The 17960-nt window shown below is 51.0% G+C and overlaps 2 protein-coding genes across 3 annotated transcripts in view; both read left to right on the plus strand.

The window, feature by feature from the left end:
• Positions 1-6353, plus strand: part of EXOC6 (exocyst complex component 6) — an 87491-nt gene extending 81138 nt beyond the window's left edge. For both annotated transcript variants that reach the window (XM_059477284.1, XM_059477285.1), the window contains exons 22-24: positions 4276-4388; positions 4730-4741; positions 5221-6353. In XM_059477284.1, the coding sequence (XP_059333267.1) occupies positions 4276-4388; positions 4730-4741; positions 5221-5353 (258 nt within the window). In that variant the 3' untranslated portion in view covers positions 5354-6353. The remainder of the gene's footprint in view (positions 1-4275; positions 4389-4729; positions 4742-5220) is intronic.
• Positions 6354-7051: 698 nt separating this feature from the next.
• LOC132076291 (cytochrome P450 26C1) lies at positions 7052-14271 on the plus strand. The gene is made up of 6 exons (XM_059477297.1): positions 7052-7243; positions 7318-7542; positions 7663-7938; positions 9568-9723; positions 13137-13637; positions 13909-14271. Exons 1-6 carry the CDS (start codon positions 7052-7054, stop codon positions 14269-14271), a joined length of 1713 nt encoding a protein of 570 aa, XP_059333280.1.
• Positions 14272-17960: the final 3689 nt, after the last annotated feature.

A 17960-nucleotide genomic window follows, 5' to 3' on the forward strand; every position in this document is an offset into this window, starting at 1 on the left:
AAGGTCTTACAGTAGGAGTAACCAAACCTTTTAACCAAAACATAGTTTAGTATCTTTTGAAATAAGTCTTCCAATTAAAAATAGCAGTGTTACCTGTGTAATGTCAGAAATTACTATAAACTTTTACGTAAATACACATAAACACCTTTTCTTTTCCTAGTGATGTTTATTTCTACAAAGACACCTAATGTTTATACATAAAAGGCATCTAGAAAATACCTACACATGAAGGGAAAATTACAGAATCAAAGCAATGTAGAGTATAATTCAAAATAAAAGTGCAGTACAGCAACCAGAGGCTTAAGTTACCTATAATGTTAGAAGTATATATGTGACTAATAATGTAATGGTTTGGGAAAGCAACACTGTTGCACGTACAGTAGAAGAAAAGTGCTGCTCTCTGATCATCAGCCCTGATGGTTCCAAGATGTTGGATGAAGGTTCCCCTTATATCACCTTTAGAAAAAGCAAAATCTTCTAAATAAGGTGGAAGTGTGAACTGTATCTTGTAAATGTAAGTAAGTGGACAATACATAGGATGTTCTTGGCGGTGTACAGGAAAGGCTGAAGCTTGTTCTTTTTTTTTTCCCTTGTTCCTTTTTTTTTCCACAATGACTCAGACACACATCTCTGCAAATTGTTCCTAGTCAGAAGGGAATAATTGCTACTAGAAAAGCATATTCTTCTTCATTATAAAATACTTGGGTATAGTATTGCCTGTCTGAGCTTATTCTTATTTTTCATGGTTATTATGGGATGAAGAGCACAGCAGTGCCATTGTTCTTGGGTAGCAGAGTACATATATTTAGTTTATTTGGTGCTTCACAGTGTTTTTGCTGCATGATAAGCTGGTTCTGACTAAACACCCTTGGGTGGCTCCTTATGTGGGGCTGAGACTGCCTTTCTGTCAGGTTTTTTCCACACATGTTAACTTAGGAAAGATGGATGTGCAAAATAAACATTTTTCGTATTGTAATTTCAAGGCAAGTTGTGCACAGTGTAACCTTAAAGAAGTTGCAGCCAGTAGCACGAGTATGATGTGATAAAACTCTCTTGCCTTTGGCTGATTTTTGAGGCTGGGAAATGCTTATTGCCAGGACCTACTGTTTGCCCATATTTGACCGTGTATGCCAGTGTGGGGCATTCCTTGTTAGACAATACATTTCATTTTCAGTTATTGTCTCAGTAATAGTGAAAGCTTTAATAAATAAAACAGTAGTAGGGAAATGTTGGCTTTAACTTGGCCTTGATTTGATCCTAGATGCCGCAGTAAAAACTACTGTCACACAACCAGCATTGGGCTGTGCAACCACTGAGCCTGGCTGCCAGGGCAGATGTAAGTGATAGGAATGGCCAGGACACAGATCCCAAGAGCTGCACACCAGACAGCTCTTCCCACCCCACAGCATGCAGTATTTGCTGTCCAAGCCCACTGCGTACAGCAGTGTGCCACAGTGCAGAACTGCAGCTGTGGTGGGACAAAATGCACAGTGCATAATTGTGCACAGCAGCAGTCTGGGCTCCAGCAGTGTCTGCAGCTCCCTGCCACATTTAATCCTGATCCAGGACATGATTGTCACACTACAGCCCCTGAAGAGATGCACAGAAGGAGGGAAGGGGGCTGTGACTGACTGGCATGTGTCATTTGATTGCATGTCTGGGCCTTTGAGCTACCTGCCACGTGTCATGACAGCTGCTTGAACTTAAGAGATTTATTAGCGTGAGGTTGGTTGTGTGCAGCTCTTTGACCATGCATGGAGCAGGGAAGGAGCTCTGGGTACATCACCCTTGCCAATAGTGTCTCTTTAGGTGTTCATTCTTGAGGTCCAGGACTGTGTTGGAGTGCACAGAATATGCTTCATGTTCTGTGTGACATTTTTTTACCTCGTGTTAAAAAACAACAGGCTTCATGGTTTGTTTAGAGCCCTACATGCTTACTTGTGTTTGGCCAGGTGACAAATGAGGTGTAATCTTCCAGTCATCGCTATCACTGAGATTTCCCAGAGCCATGGCACAATCAGTTGAGTCAACCCTTGAAAGCATTGTATGTAACTCACTCATGCAATATTGTCAGGGAAGTTTCTTTGAACTTGTCAGCACTGTAATTGTGTCAGTCATCAATGGCTTTGGCTGCACATTGCTAGCAGGATACTTTAGGTACCTTTCACCCATATGAGCTTCAGGGTTGTTTAAGATTTACCCAGAATCCTCTATTTCAGTGGTACAATAGGGATAAGAAATGAAATCTTTCACTTCTTACTCATTGAATACAACTGCAGGAACATGGGTCCATCCTTAAGGACCATGTCCCATGTGAAGCCCATGACAAGTAGCACTGTAAGTAGCAATAAGTTATTAATCACCAGATTATATCGTTTGGGTTCCTGTCAGCTTTATCCTCACCTTGCCTTGTGCATCTGCCTGTCCTATCTTTCCACTCTTTTGGTTGTGTTTTAAATTACCTCTGTGAGGACTGGCACCTGAACTGTGTAACACAAGTGATGAGTAACATGCAGCTGAGGCTGTGAGTTTCACAACTGAGTTATCAAGCCTTCCCAAGTCTGTTTGCATGGTGAGTGAAGGCATGTTCTCAGCAACTCAATAAAATTGAGTTGTGGACACCATCTTGAGAAAGGGCATTATGGGAAAGAACTGTTTGAATTTGATCTTGGTGCTTATTATGGATATCTAGTCAGCAGAGAGGTGAAATTGCCTCCTTGGGTTTTAGATCCTTTCACCTCTATGAAATAGTTAAATGTAAAATGTGAGTAGGTGTGTCAGAGGCCCGTTATAATGCCAGGAAATGTTGCTACCTAGTCCCAAAAAATTATACTACAAATAAGGAAGAAGTAATTAATTAGAAAAATATGTATTTAAATTAGACGCTATATTTGAAAGTAACATAAGAAAGTGGTTTGGAAGTGGAAAACTTTGCAAAAGAGAGGCATTGAAATTTGAATCTGGGAAGACTGTATGTATACTTTTCTGTAAATGAATTGGTTTTATGATTTTGGGCATGAGCATTGCTGGACTCTTCTGACGGTTTGTCACGCTGAGAAGTTTAAGGCAAGGTAAGGTTCTCTGGGGTGCAGCCCTCCTCTTAGTGTAGCCTGAGAAGTCAGAGGGGTGAGCACCTGCTGCACCTCTGCCTGTGGGAGCAGGGACTGCCACTGTTGTGTCCCAGCTCTAACAGCTCTGATCAGGTGTAGCAGAAACAAATGTTTGAAATGAACAGTTCTTCCTTGAAATAGCAAAATGATGTGACTTGCAGTAGTCTGTTACATTTTTTTCAAGTAGTTTTGTTACACAAAATCCTGTTCCAGCCCACCTTTCCAGCATTACTGATTGAGGGCAAGCAGGGCTCTAGGTTACACTGAGGACCCAGCTCAGCAGAGCAGCCTCGGGCCCTGCGCGCTGGGGCGAAGTGTTGTTAATGGTTCCCAAGGCTTTTTTTAACAGTAGGTTTGGCTAACACGGGACAGCCTGAGAACAAGCCCTTGTTAGCCCTCAGCAGCAGGACAAGGCCAGGCCCCAGACGCAGGGGGAAGCTGGGGTGCCCCGCCATTGACGTCAATGGCAGTGGGGCCCACTGGTGCGCAGGTAGCCGTGGGAAAGGCATCCCCGAGCAGGGCTGCCTGTGCCCTGGCCCCTGGCAGCCTGGGCAGGGTGCCCAGCGGTGCCTGGCCTGCACCCTGTGATGGTGGAGGGGCAATCAGGCTTTGAGGGCCGTGAGGGTGCTGGAGGTTCAGTATCGCGTCTGATTGTAAAAGCAGGCTGGTTTATTGTTGAACAGCAGCTCTCAGATCATGAGTCCAAGACATGATTTGAAACTGCAGCCAAGCGTAGTATTGTGGTTGGAGACTTTTTGTTCCTCCACTGAAGTGTTTGGGTTTGTTTGGGCCAGAAGTGTGCCCAGGGCTTGGCTCTGAGTTTCAGGGATCAGTTATAATGGAGACTGCAGCCAGGAGGTGTTTAATTCACTTTAATTGGACTACCTGAACCTCGTTTAAATTAGTGTGAGAAGCAGCAGATACTAGCATCCCTGTCTTGCTCCCCACGGTAAAGCAAGTTCCTAAATACTAAATCGTGAAGCCATCAGCATCCCCTCCTAGGGCCAAACCTGCACGGCCGCCTCCCTGCACATTGAAGGAGGTGAGAGACGTTAAAGAAAAAATGGGCAGGTGAAGGGGGGTGGTGGCTGGGCTCGGCGGGGGCTGCACCCGGCCTCTCTCCGCAGAGCCTCCCGCACTCCGTCACCCGCCTCTCCCCCCGCAGCTCCTGGACCTCTTCATGGTGTGGGACTGGTCCACCTACCTGGCGGACTACGGGCAGGCCACCTCCAAGTACCTGCGGGTCAACCCCAGCACGGCCCTCACGCTCCTGGAGAAGTAAGTGCGGGGGCCGGAGCTGCCGGCGCGGGGTTGCGGAGCGGGGCCGGGGCCGGAGCCGCCCTGCCGGGAGCGGCGGGGCCGGGCCGGGCCGCGGGAGCAGCCGGCGGCTCCCGGATTGCCTCTCGGGGCAGGGGAGACGCTGAGCTTTGGCCGTGGTGAAGCCGGTGCGGGCGTCTCGGCCGGTCTGGCGGGCGGGCAGGGAGGGCAGGGCGCGTTACCGGCAGCGCGGTACCAACCTGCTGTAAAAACCGCATCAAACAAAACATGTTGTGGTTTAAATACGCTTTCTAACATTGTTTTCTCTTCTCTCCTGCCTGCGATGAAAATGTCTTTTGCAGAGTTCACAGAGGGTATGTATTGCCTATATTGTTACAAAATACTGTTTCTGTAACTTGCCTAATTTCCCGAATTTCGTTTTTGTATTCGTTGGTACGGGAAATCAGCAATATAGATGCCCGTTATTGACGGTGAACAAAATTCACCCATTCGCTGAGTCTGAATTTACCATGGAAGCAGATGATACTAACGGGCTTTTTGACTTGCTTCTCTCCTAAGGCAATTGGTAGAATCAGGGTCCTGCTGAAGGGGTATTTGCTTAATACTTACAGGTTATTTGTGAAGTAGTATTTGTTGAAACAAACACATTCTGTGCTTCTGCATTGCAGAAGTTTAATTTAAGAACACATAGTGAACAGGTTTTGTAATCTTTCAGTTCTTATTAGCAGAAAGATCAAAAGAAGAACATTAGTAAACCAGTCTAAATACTCAGATTTTTCCTTTTCAATTTATGTTTCTGATGTGTTTGTCATTTGCTTTTTTATTTCTCTAGAATGAAGGACTCCAGCAAAAAGAACAACATTTTTGCTCAGTTCAGGAAGAATGACCGTGACAAGCAGAAGCTAATAGAGACTGTAGTAAAACAGCTTAGGAGTTTAGTGAATGGTATGTCCCAGCACACATAGGCCTCTTAAGTCGACAGTATCTCATCACACCAAGAGGTGTTTCTTATCCACTATTTCTACTAAGCAAATGGTGATACCAGTTAGGACTTTTGTTTGACCGAGAAAAGGAAGAATGCAGTAGATAGATTGTACATGTAGTCTTCAACAAACAATTCTTTGTACGTATTTTTAATGGGTCGAATACTATTTTGTATATTGTAAACAAATGGTGAAAAATGAGGTTGTACAATAAAAACCAGCACAGTCGTATTGTACATGGAAGTGCTCAGCTGTAAATATGTTATTTAAATATCTGCAGATATGGTGTCCAAAATTTTGCTCCGAGTAGGAATTATTTGAGAAATGATCCCTTAGTTGCCGTTTTCTAGTTGAATCCTAATTTAAAGTTTTTAAGCTTGAGATACTTGTGTTTCAGATGCCGCTTACTGTTTTCCTGCATTAAATGTATATTAGCCCTAAAGTGATTGGACATAATTTTGTATACCAGGTTTTGTAGTCTGGAGGTATGAAAAGGTCTTCTGATTTTTAGTACCTTTGAAAACTACCGGAGAACTAGACTTGATATCCATTTAGCATTAGGACTTACAGGCTTTGTTCTCCAAAAGAGTTTAATCTTGAGGTTGTGAATGTAAATAACCATTTGATTTCTTTATAATGTGACATGTTGTTTCGTTTTGGTTTTGTTCCTCAGGGTTACTATTTCTAACTGTACTTTTGTAAGATCTCGGGTTCTTTATCCCAGGTTGCAGTAAGGAATAGGTTTGCCGCTGTTGTTTTCGTGCCGCATCTGTTTGTTAGTTTGCGCTTTCTCCTGCCAGCCCCATCCCAGCAATTGGCATTTTGTCCCACTACCGGTCTCTTTGCACTGTCCCCTCCTGGCTATTTTAGACACTTAAGAGAATGTCTAACAAATACAAACCAAATGGAACGTGTAAAAATAATGTACATTTCGCTGTATTTTTAAGTTATTGACGGTCTAAATACAGTAATATAAACCTCACCCGTATTCCTGTTTAATTTCACACACGGGAGCACACCTCGGAGCCGGTTTCGCGGGACCTGTGCAGGTCCCGACTCACTGGTGATTTTCCCCCGGGGAAGGCGGCCGGGGGGATCCGCGCGGCCCTGACGGCGGGGTGCGGGCCGGGAGCGCTGCAGGGCCGCCCCGATGCCGCTGCAGGCCGGGGAGCCGGGGGCGGTGGGGCTGCGGAGCAGGGCTGGGGCGCTCCCTGGTCGGGGGAGCCCGGGACGGGACTCGCTACCTGGGCAGGCCGGCCCGAGGGGGCGCCGGGAGCTGCCGGCGGGGCGGAGAGGGTGCCCCGCACCAGGAGCGGCCGTCCCGCCTCCGGCTCGGGGCGCCCCGAGGGGCCGGGCGGGGGCGGGAGGGGCGCCGGCCCCCAGCCCCGGGGGCTGCCCCGAGCCCCTCGGCCGCTGTCCCCGGCCCTCCCGCGCCAATCACCGCACTTGGCCGCGCTGCTTAAATATGCAGCGGATACGTCATCTCCGAAGGTGGATCGGGCGTAAGTGGCCAATATCTATATAAATGTGGCCGAGGGGCGAACCGGCAGCAGGAGGCGAGCGGGGCCGGGCGGGCAGCAGCCGGCAGGGCCCGTCGCGCAGCGCCCGTAGCCGAGTCGCGGGGCGCCGGCCCCCCGTGCCTGACAGCCGCACCCGGCCCGTCCCCGCCGCCGGAGCAGGATGCCGGCCGGGCCCTCCTGGCCCGAGGCGGCGGCGCTGGTGCTGCTGGCCCTGGCTCTGCTGATCACCCTGTGCCGGCACCTGTGGGCGCTGCGCTGGAGCCTCAGCCGGGACCGCGCCAGCGCCTTGCCCTTGCCCAAGGGCTCCATGGGCTGGCCTTTCTTCGGGGAGACTCTGCACTGGCTGCTCCAGGTGAGGCGCCGGGGGACGGGGCGGGGTGGAAGGGGCTGGCGGGAGCCACGGGCTGACCCGCAGCTCGTCCCCAGGGCTCCCGCTTCCACAGCTCTCGGCGGGAGCGGTACGGAAATGTCTTCAAGACCCACCTCCTGGGCCGGCCTGTGGTGCGGGTGACAGGCGCTGAGAACATCCGCAAGATCCTGCTGGGTGAGCACACGTTGGTCAGCGCACAGTGGCCCCAAAGCACCCATATCATCCTGGGCTCCCACACTCTGCTCAGCTCCACGGGTGACCTGCACCGCCAGCGCCGCAAGGTGAGCCTCACAGCCACCCTGACAGGGCACCCAGCCCAGGCAGCGCCCACGCCTGGCCTCGGTGGCGTGTGTGCCCCCCCTGCTTTAACTACCTGCCTCTCTTCCCCCTTCTCCTCCTAGATCCTGGCCAGAGTGTTCAGCCGTGCCGCCCTGGAGAGCTACCTGCCGCGGATCCAGAAGGTTGTGAGCTGGGAGCTGCGGGGCTGGTGCATGGAGCCAGGCTCTATCGCAGTTTATTCCTCCGCTAAAACCTTAACTTTCCGCATTGCAGCTCGGATTCTTCTGGGGCTCCGCCTGGAAGAAAAGCAGTTCAAGGATCTGGCCAAAACTTTTGAGCAGCTGGTGGAGAACCTCTTCTCCCTGCCCCTGAACATACCCTTCAGTGGGCTGCGCAAGGTACTGCCGCCTGCACTGCTCCCTCTGCCCGGGGCAGCGCCTGGGCCCTGGCGGCACAGACCCCCTGTCCTTAGGTCCACCAAGGGACATTTCTGATGGGCCAGGACATCTGCAACACCCCATTCTAGGTCTGAGGGCTTGGTGTCTTACCTACCCCAGCCATATCCCCTTCTCTCTGCACTTCTCACCTGCTTTTGGCTGGCTTCCAACACCTCTGGGCACTGGCTCCAGCTCATTATTCAGCATAGGGCTCCTCTTCTCCCTCATCCCACATATTGCCTCTGGTGAGTCCATCATGTCTGACCCTATCCGATCTGAACTCATGTCAGCCCACGGCAGAGGCGTCTGTGGGCATAAGCACAAAGACAGGTGGGCACAGCACACCTCAGCTTAGCACTTCCTCTGAAAGTCAGGCAGGCTGAGAACTTAAGGCCCACTTATAGTCCTCGGTCCCTTGTAGTCCAGCAGCCCAGAGGCAGCCCAGGGAGACGGACAGTCTCCTCCACCTCTTTCAACCTGCAGTTTCTTCCCTGCTGCTCTGTCCCTCTTTGCCTGTCTTTGCTCTGTCCCTCTGCCTGCCTCTCCACACTCCTGCTCTAGGTATAGGTCCTGTGTACCATTCTTCCTCTCACATTCCTCCCTCCTCTAGCTTTGGGTTTTCCATTCTTACCACAGCTGAAGTCTCCTGTCTGCTTTAGACAGGTCTTCCCTCATCTCTTATTTCCACTGTGAGCTCTGTCCTTTTGGATCACCTTACCCAAACAATCTCAGTTCTCCCCCATCCTCCCTGCTACTCTTCATCAAAGCTCTTGTTTTCCCTGTCCAGTTTCCCTTTGCAGGTTGTCACCAGTAGGAGCTTTCATCCCCCTGCCCTCTCTCAGGTCAGCCAAAGCCTGTCTGGCCCCAGACCAACATCTTCAACTTGCCTTTAGGTCCCCTTGTCATTCACCTTGCTCCCTGCCCTGTTTACTTTGTCCAATCCTTCCCACCTCAAATCTAAGCTTTTGTATCTTCTTCCCAATATCTGGCCATGGCCATTTTTAACTTCAAATTTCTGGTCCTTGTGGCTTTTGCAGGAGACGTTTTTATAGAGAGTTATACAGTGTGACTCCATCATCCCACGTTGCAAAGGCATTGCTGATCACTTGACTTGCTGAGATCTTACAGGAATGTTTTGCTGCACTGGAGTGCAACATAACTGAGCTGACTGTGATTAATGTGTCTATCCACTATTCCCATGTAAAACCATTTGTGCCTTGCTGTCTGGACTCAGTTTTCTTGTTACCTTTTCTTTTCCCTTGGAATAAGCTTCCTTTGCACCTGACACAACTGTAGATTTGCCCAGTGCAGATGCCTCTGAACTTTGTAGCATGGGTTTACTGTTGTCTTTTCCTCCCAGAGAGTTTCTTGGGACTTGTTGCATTTGATTCACAACAGCAAGGCAACAGAAGGTGCAGCATTTCCCCCAGACTGCTGCCTCTTGCAAAGCTCTGGGGCTGGGCAGCAGATTAAACAGTTCTTGCTGTTACAGGTCCTGGGATTAAGGATTGCTACACTTGGGTTCCCCTGGTCTCTCTAGAGAGTGGGACAGTTCCTAAGGTTCTTCTGAACTGTGTGTGCCTCTCACAGGGAATCAAAGCACGGGACATACTACATAAGTTTATGGAGAAGGCTATACAGGAAAAACTGCAGAGAAACAACCCAGAAGACCACAGCGATGCTCTGGATTTCATAATGAACAGTGCCAAGGAGCATGGCAAAGAATTCACCATGCAGGAGCTAAAGGTAAGGAGAGCCTCTGCCTTGCAGTGCCACTCCTGACTCAGTGGCTGTTTGAGAGATGTGGGCTGAGGGCCGGGAGGAGGCTTGTGGGGAGCTGAGGACCACCCCCAGCTGCTGAGGACACCAGCTCCTGCACTCAGCACACTCTTATGCCCTTGTAGTCTTATGTCTCTGCCATAGAAGGGACCTTTTAAAAGGGAATGAATGCCCTTCTACCTTTCCTCTTCAGGGCCACCAGCCTTAGCCTGATGTGGGGTGCTGGTAGGATTATGTGGCTGTGTTAAGGCTCTGCATGTCTGTGCACTCAGTAACCTCCAGGACACTCTCTTGGAAGTATTCAGAGCTACTAGTGTGCTTCTCAAACACAGCCCAGCACCCAGCCTAGGGCAGGGTGTAGATCACATCACTGGACTCCTCAGGGCTGTGAGCCCAGAAATTTCTGAGGTGATTAACCAGAATAGGTCTAGGGATGCAGCCTGGATTCCAGGTCATTCCCTATCACCTCCTCATTCATCCGATCATGTAGCTTGTGGATTGCTGTGAAGAATGTGATGTATGGCTGTGACATAGGGATGAGCCCAGTAGTCCTTAATGAGCCAAAACCACCAAGTGAGTGTTTTGCCAAAGATCTTGGGAAAAAAATTTGTCTTTAGTACTGCATCATTCATAGTTCCAGATCACATGGTATCAGTGAATGATAGATAGCATTGCATTTATATAAGAAGTTTTGAAGCAGTTTTGCATGGGTACAGCAGCTGGATATGATTTTAAAGTATTTGAGTATAGTTTAAAGGTAGTTTTACTATTTGTTTAAGTATTTCAGGATAACTATCCAAAGACTAATGTTTTATAAATATTTTGTAAAAATGCAATCGCTAAATCTAAAATATTTGAAAAACTTTGAGCAACTATTAGATATAATTAGAACCAGTATACATTACTAAATAAATTTTATTACAATTATTTATTACATTATTTAATCTAACAATGTTTTATTATAATGTGATTTTAAAAAATAATTGACAGATTCAAAATGTGATTGATTAAGATGAATTAATCTCTGTTATTCACATTAATATTATGCAAGAATAATTCCACAATCTCTCATCATATCCCTGACTCTGACCACAAATGGAATAAGAAGATATTAAATGTAACATAGATTGAGTGACATGGCAGCAACCTTGGGCCAGCTGATTCAAATTATAACATATTCATTTGTTGAAATGTACCTTCATGGTTAGAAAATTTCTGTATTTAACAAAATTAATTTCAGACTGAACTGCCTATGCTTGCAATTATGGCAATATTCTCCACCCTAATAAAACAGTAGTAGAGGTCTCATTTAATGAAACAGTGTAATTGGATAAAAAGTCCAAAGCTGTCTCAGAGTTGTGGATATATCTGTCTTTGACAAACACTTCAGACACTGGCACAAACTAGTCACTAATCTGCTTTTTGTTCAAATGATCTGGAAAGAGAGTTTTCCCAGAAATTTTGTTAAATACACTGTGATTTGTACTGCTGCTATGAACTCACCAGGGCCCTTGAAATGTAAAGGTCATTAAAAAGATGTTGCTTTGCCAACAATACTGTTTTAAAATATTTTAAACCTTGCGAAGATTTAAAAAACCCATCCTGTATAATAATGCTGTCACTGGCTGGGTGTAGTGCTGCCCATTCTGCCTCTCAGGACAGGCACAGTACTGATGAAGCAGCTTGGGAATATCCTGCCTTCCAGTCACTGGTTCTGCTGGCCTTGCTTGCAGAGGCAGGGAGGGAAAGCTGTGACAGCAGCTTTGACACATGTTCAGCAGCACTGTCAGAGGTTGATGCAAAGAGCATAAGGGCTGTTGTTTCAAACCTAAGAGCTTGCCCTAAATTCCTTGCATGCTATTGAAATGTCTTGGGGTTTAATTGCATGTGGTGGAACTGAGAGGTTTCTTTTCATCTGTGTCTGTTACTTGTAAATGTAAAAATTCCTGCTAATGTCCGCAGGAGGTGTGATAGGGGCTGACAGGGATCTGTTGTTCCAGGGGTTTTATTTCAGCTGAAAGATGCCCTTGAGAGCTGCACTTTTGCAAAGCATCTAGACCAGCCAATATATGGCACTAGGGATGGTAGCAGAGAGTCATCTTTGTTACATTATCCTTAACTTTATCAGATTTGAATCCAAGTATCTTCAGCCTTCAAGTGTTCTTCTCTGTGTTTGTGGCTTCACCTCTTTAGAACCGATTGTGTCAGAGCAATTTGAAGTCCAGACACAGTCATGTGGAAGGGAACTGCTCTGTGTCCCTGTGGGATTTTGCCCCTGGGCTGGAGCCATTAGTGCTCTGTAATACCAGTCAGGTCCCAGGCCTTCCAGGGGGACAGTTCCTGGTACTCCTCCCTTTGGCTTCTCCTTGGCTTTTGTCTCTGGCCTCAGCACTCCCAGCCCTGTGCTGTGGAGCCACTGGCACCTTCAGATGGTGCTGTAGGTTTGAGCATTATGTTTGCTGTCAGAGATGTATCATGCCATGGGCAACCCTTAACTTTTGGGAAACCATTTGCAAAAGTTGGTCAGAGGGTGCTGCAAACAGCCCCCAGCAGCCTGGCATGTGCTGCTCCATACAGACCCTGCAGACAGCCCCACAAAGGCTGGGCTGGGGGGCTGCGAGGGGACTCCTGACCTTGGACAAGGCACACATTGCAGATTTGGCTGTGCTATGGTCCATGTATCTGAGCTGAGTAACTTCCTAACTTGTTATGGATACCTCTGCTGTGGAGCTTTTGGGAACTCTGCTGTGCTTCAGGCTGTACAGCTTGAAAAGCAAGAAAGTCCTTTGCCTGGTGTGTGCTCCCTGCTGGCTACAGCACTTCCCAGGCTGACCTGCTCTAGCAGAGGCCTTCATGCTTTTGACTCTTGCCTTGAGTCCCCTCCCAGGTAAGATCAGTCACAACTGGAGATGGATCAAATACAACCCATTTAGCTGCCAGCACATCTAAAATCTGTGCATAAACCACTGCCTATATCCACTGCCTGGACAGAAAAGTAAAAGTTGGGTGCAGAGGGGAATTGGCAGATGATGATAAAAAGCATAATACTTGAAATGTATTTCACTCAATGTGCTATAGTACATGGTAAAGTGCTGCCTTAAAATTGGTAAATCTTTTGAGGAAAGCTCAGAAGAGCTGGATTGGAGGTAATGTGTACTCATTCCAGCTGTGGTTCTGCAGCAGTGCCTTAGCAAGTGGATGTCCAGTTCATACAGAAATGCTTTGGTCCCTGCCAACCCAGGATGAGTGTGGGTTTGGGGAGAGCAGAGTGGGGGCCAGGACCCCCTGCACAGGGGCGAAACCTGCAAAAGGTGAGAACAGTCTGAGACACAATCTCTTTGAAATGTTATTCAAACTTGTAATTTTCACTCCTCTCCCAGGAATCAGCAATTGAGCTCATATTTGCTGCTTTTTTCACCACGGCTAGTGCTAGCACCTCTCTGATCCTCCTGCTATTGAAGCACCCCTCAGTGATTGAAAAAATAAGGCAGGAGCTGATGTCCCATGAGTGGTACCAGCAGAGTGAGTGCTGCCCTGCAGGACCCTGCCTGGACACCCTGACCATCCAGAGCAGGGACAGAGAGAAACCACTTTCCCGCCCCATGGCCAACGACATTCAGAAGGAGCAGAGCCAGCCCCCAGCCCCAGTGGAGGAAGATTCCCTCCAGCCCAGTGCCGTGCTGGAGCCCACTGTGCCCCGGAGCAGCCCCGGCCCCCAGCTCCCGGCACCGCCGGGGCAAAGCTGTCACTGCCCCGCAGACATCAGCCTGGAGAAGCTGAGCCGCCTGCGCTACCTGGACTGTGTGATTAAGGAGGTGCTGCGAGTGCTGCCCCCAGTCTCCGGAGGCTACAGGACGGCACTGCAGACTTTTGAGCTCGATGTAAGTGTCCCGCACTCCAGCAGGCTGCTAAAGAGCTGCTGCCTGCCTTGTGAGCAAGCACCCTGTGTCCCGCGCAGTGGTGGCGCTTGGCAGTGTAGCTCAAGGGGAAATGTCACCCAGCAGCCTCTGTGAGTCCCAGCTGGGCTGGGGAGAAAAGGAACTGTAGAGCAGGTGGGCAGTGCAGTGGGGCTGTCTGCAGGCACCCTCTGCTAACCCTCCAGTAGCACAGGTATGTAACAGCCCTCTCCTCTCTCTTCTCTGCCTTCCCCAGGGCTACCAGATCCCCAAGGGCTGGAGCGTCATGTACAGCATCCGTGACACCCATGAGACAGCAGTTGTGTACCAGAGCCCCCCCGGCAGCTTTGACCCCGAGCGCTTCAGCGCCGGCCGGCCGGAGGCTGCGGGCCGCTTCCACTACATCCCCTTCGGCGGAGGGGCCCGCAGCTGCATCGGGAAGGAGCTGGCCCAGGCCATCCTCAAGCTGCTGGCCATCGAGCTGGTCAGCACGGCCCGCTGGGAGCTGGCCAGCCCTGGCTACCCCCGCATGCAGACCGTGCCCATCGTGCACCCTGTCAATGATGGGCTGCAGCTCTACTTCCACCCCCTGCAGCCCAGCCAAGGCCACGAGGCCTGAGCCGGTGAGGGGTGCACTGCTCCCCTCAGCCCTGGGGCCGATGCCCCTCCACAGCTGCCAGGAGCAGGTCCCTGCTGCCCCAGGCTGGGAATGCTGCTGGGTTACTGCTGAACAAAACCTTAAAGGTCTTTCTATTTTCCTCTCCCGGTGTACAGGCTGGTGGGGTGTGCAGGTGCTGCAGCAGGGTGTCCTGCAGAGCACTCCTGAGCACTGGGGCAAAACCTGCTGAGGATGCTGGCAGGGTGCCTATGCCATGGGGGCTCAGTCAGCCCCTGCCCCATACAGGCCTCCAGTTACCAGGGATGGAGAGCAAAACTCCCAGACCCACAGCTAAGACTCCCAGGGTTATCTCCTGTAGGTGTGTTATCGGAGAGGCAGGAGAAACATCCTGCACACTGTAGCTTTTTAGATGAAAAAAGAGGGAGGTGGAGGGCTCTGCAGGAAAACACAAGCCAGAGTTGCCCAATCCCCAGCATCAACTCTAGCTAGAATAATAGGGTGTAAAGTGGTTTTTATTGTAAATATTTAATCTCATTCATGCACTTCCCATTAGAGCTGGCACAAGGAGGATATGTCTCATTCACCCACTGGTAGCAGCTGTGTATGTTGTGCTTTTGCATCATAGCTGCTGCTTGGGGTCTGCCATTAAACTATCTCTGAGGTCCCGCCAGGATATCCTCCCCAGCCACAGCCTGCCATGGGATTGGACTGACGCAGGGGGAGGGGGCTTTGGGGAACAAATGTTTAGAAAACAGACATTTCTGAATGTGTCTGATTTGTGGTACAAAGTCCCTTGTTCCTGATGATGCTGTTCACATTGCAGAGGGGACATTTGCAAGGTGCCACAGGGCCCTGTGGTAGCTGGCTGACTGGCCAGACTGACTGTCACCTCTGTCAGCCCAGCTCTGCCAGGAAAAGTGTCAGGACAGCAGTTCCATGCATCTATCCAGAGGTGATACCCAAGGCTAAACGTGGGTGCTGAGGGCACCCTTGTAGATGGCTTTTGAGTACCCCTACAGGGTATTTCTCTCCCATGTAAAATAAAATGAACTGAGTCCTGTTGTTTGTGTACTGAGAACAGAGCTGGGCACAGGTCCTTGATCCACAACAACACATGTATAAATTTCTTTCATCTTCACTTCTACTCCCCACTGTCATGCATTCTGTGTGAATGCAGTGGGAAAATAATCCTCCTTGTCCCTCCAGAGCACCCCATGCCTGGTGGTGTCCGTGTGCTCTGTGTGAAGAACCAGCTTGACCTGTGAGGGCCAAAACATGGCACAAAGACAGTGTCCCTTTGGAAAGGCTCTGGGGAGCTCTCCAGGCTCCTGAAACTCTATCATCATTCTGCTTGGGTGCTAGAGATGGCCTTGCCCTGGCCAATCCCCCTTGCCTGGCCATGCTGGAGCACTGCAGCGACCACCACGCTACCTCGGACAGAAACCTGGCTCCCAAACGTGACAGGTCAAATCTGGAAGAGGTTGAACTGCAGGGCTGAGTTAAGTGCTATTGGCAAGTCGACCGTGTAGTGAACCAGAGCCTCTGGCCCTCCTGACCTTGTCCTGAAAGGTGAATCTTTTTGCCTATCAGAGGTGAAATCAGTAGATGGTGGCTGCAAGTGGCAATGACTAACGTTAATTAGCAGGAGCTACTGGCTGGCTGAGACCGCAGGCGACTCAGGGTCTCAGTGCCGGCAGGACTTGGGCAGGGCTGGGCCCGCAGCGTCCGGCACCCCGGGCAGGAAGGTCAGGGCTCCTCCAGCAGCGCACTTAAAAATTACCCTGAGCGCCAGCAAGCCCGCTGAAAAATGTAACATGAATCTAGTTAAAAAAAAAAAAAAAAAAGAAACAAAAAGAAACTGATAAACTGATTTTGTTTGCAGATAAACACGAGCATTTAACAAATGAAGTGTAATAATTGTTACTTGTAATCAAAGTTTGTTCATATTAGGCTGTTAATTTCTTGACCCCCTTCCAAGATGTTTTTAATTATCCCTTTCACTCTTTACCATTTGATTCTTTTCAAACCGATGGCTGGGGAATACACAGCTGGGAAGATAATAAAGCCTTCCTGTGGCAATTATCGGTGCTCAGGCCACCGTATCTCGTTATTTTGATAGACAGTGAACTTGGCGCGGTTGCCGGCCGGGTTCACGCAGATGTCACGGTCCGTGTTGTAGGTCACAAGCAGGTCAGCGCCCGGCAAGGGGAGAGCGCCGGGTCAGGGCGCGGCCGCCGCTCCCGGCCAGCGCCGGCCGGGCCCGCGGCGAACCCCGAGGGGCTACCGGCAGTCAGCACCCTCCGGGGGGCTCCCTCCTGGGCAAGGGGCTGCGGAGGCGGGCAGCCCCGCTCCAACAAGGCATCGTAAGAGGAGGGCGGGTCTCGTGTGATGCGTTGATTGTTAGAAAAATAATAATTAAAAGCGACATCTCCCTCTCCCCTACACAGACAGACATACAAAACTTCCAGCGTTTATTGAGCTTGTCTGGAACAAGAAAGCAAAAGTAACAGGGAGGGAAAAGATAAAAACGGTAAAGAAAAAAAAGTGTATTGGCCGCAGCCGTGGTCGGCGGAGAGCTCCGCGCTCCGCAGCCGCCGTCCGCGCCGGGCGCCCCTTCCCCAGCGGCTCCTGCGCCGGCAGCAGCAGCAGCAGCAGCAGCCCCAGCCAGCGCTGCCCTCCCGCTGCCCCGCTCCTCCCGCCCGGAGCCGCCGCTGCCGTCCGGAGAGCAGCGCCGGTGCCCGCCCGCCCCTCCGCGCCGCGCTGCAGGCGGGGTGCCCGGCCGTGCCGAGCGCCTCTTCCCGGCCGCGGCAGCCCCGACGGGATGCCGGAGAGCCTCAGGCGAGGGTGGGCACTGGATCCCGGGGAGAGGAGCTGGGAACGGCGAGTTTGGTGTTTCCTTTCCGCGCTCACCTCCTTTTCCCTCGGTGACCCGCGCTTGAACCTGCATCGGGAGTCTGAGACGGACTGCTGCCGGCGGCTCCTTCCTCCACGGCCGGCAGAAATACAAGCCATGCCTTTCGAGGTGAACCAGGGGACAGCGGAGGCTCCTCCGCCGATGCCCCGGCGGCTCTGCTCAGGGGGTCTCCGGGCTGCCCCGGCAAGGGGCACCGTCCGCTCCGGCCGCCCCACGGTCCCGGCCCGGTGTCTCCCGGGTCCGGCCGCTACATCGCCGTTCCCAGCCGACAGCGGAGGCGGGCGGACGAAGGAGCTCCGCAGAGCGCATCGGCGCCGGGCGGCAGCGCCGCGGGGTAGGACCGGACAGCCGGGCCGCCGGGTGCCGGCGCGGGAATTTCTGGGTGCAGCCGCTGGTCTCGAACGAGCATCGGCGATAAATCCGAGACGAGGAGGCGGTGGTGGCCGACCACCGGCTGTCAGCTGTCGGCGGCGTCCCGCAGCCCACTCACCGAGCGCGGTGCAGGGTCAGCGAGCCCGGCCCCCGACAGCACCTTTCCTTCCCCGGCAGCGGTCTGCGGCGGGTAGGATGCGCTACGCAAAGCAAATAGTTAAAGATTTCGAGGGGAGGAGCCAGGCCGCAATCCGCAATTAAAGATGAACTTTGGGTGAACTAATTTATCGGACCAAGGTAGGGGTGGGCAGCAACCTGGGAAGGGTATAAAAGGCGGCCCGCGGCGAGCCCAGCCCGCGCACTCGGAGCTCCCGGGGGGCTGGGCGGGAGTCGCTCCCCAGTC

This window comes from Ammospiza nelsoni, chromosome 8 (assembly GCF_027579445.1).
Source record: "Ammospiza nelsoni isolate bAmmNel1 chromosome 8, bAmmNel1.pri, whole genome shotgun sequence".
NCBI classification, from domain to species: Eukaryota; Metazoa; Chordata; class Aves; order Passeriformes; family Passerellidae; genus Ammospiza; species Ammospiza nelsoni.

Coding starts and splice junctions, on each gene's coding strand:
- LOC132076291 (XM_059477297.1), top strand. CDS start 7,052: ATGCCGGCCGGGCCCTCCTGGCCCGAGGCGGCGGCGCTGGTGCTGCTG. Junction 7,543..7,662: donor TGCACCGCCAGCGCCGCAAG/GTGAGCCTCACA, acceptor TTCTCCTCCTAG/ATCCTGGCCAGAGTGTTCAG. Junction 13,638..13,908: donor TGCAGACTTTTGAGCTCGAT/GTAAGTGTCCCG, acceptor TGCCTTCCCCAG/GGCTACCAGATCCCCAAGGG.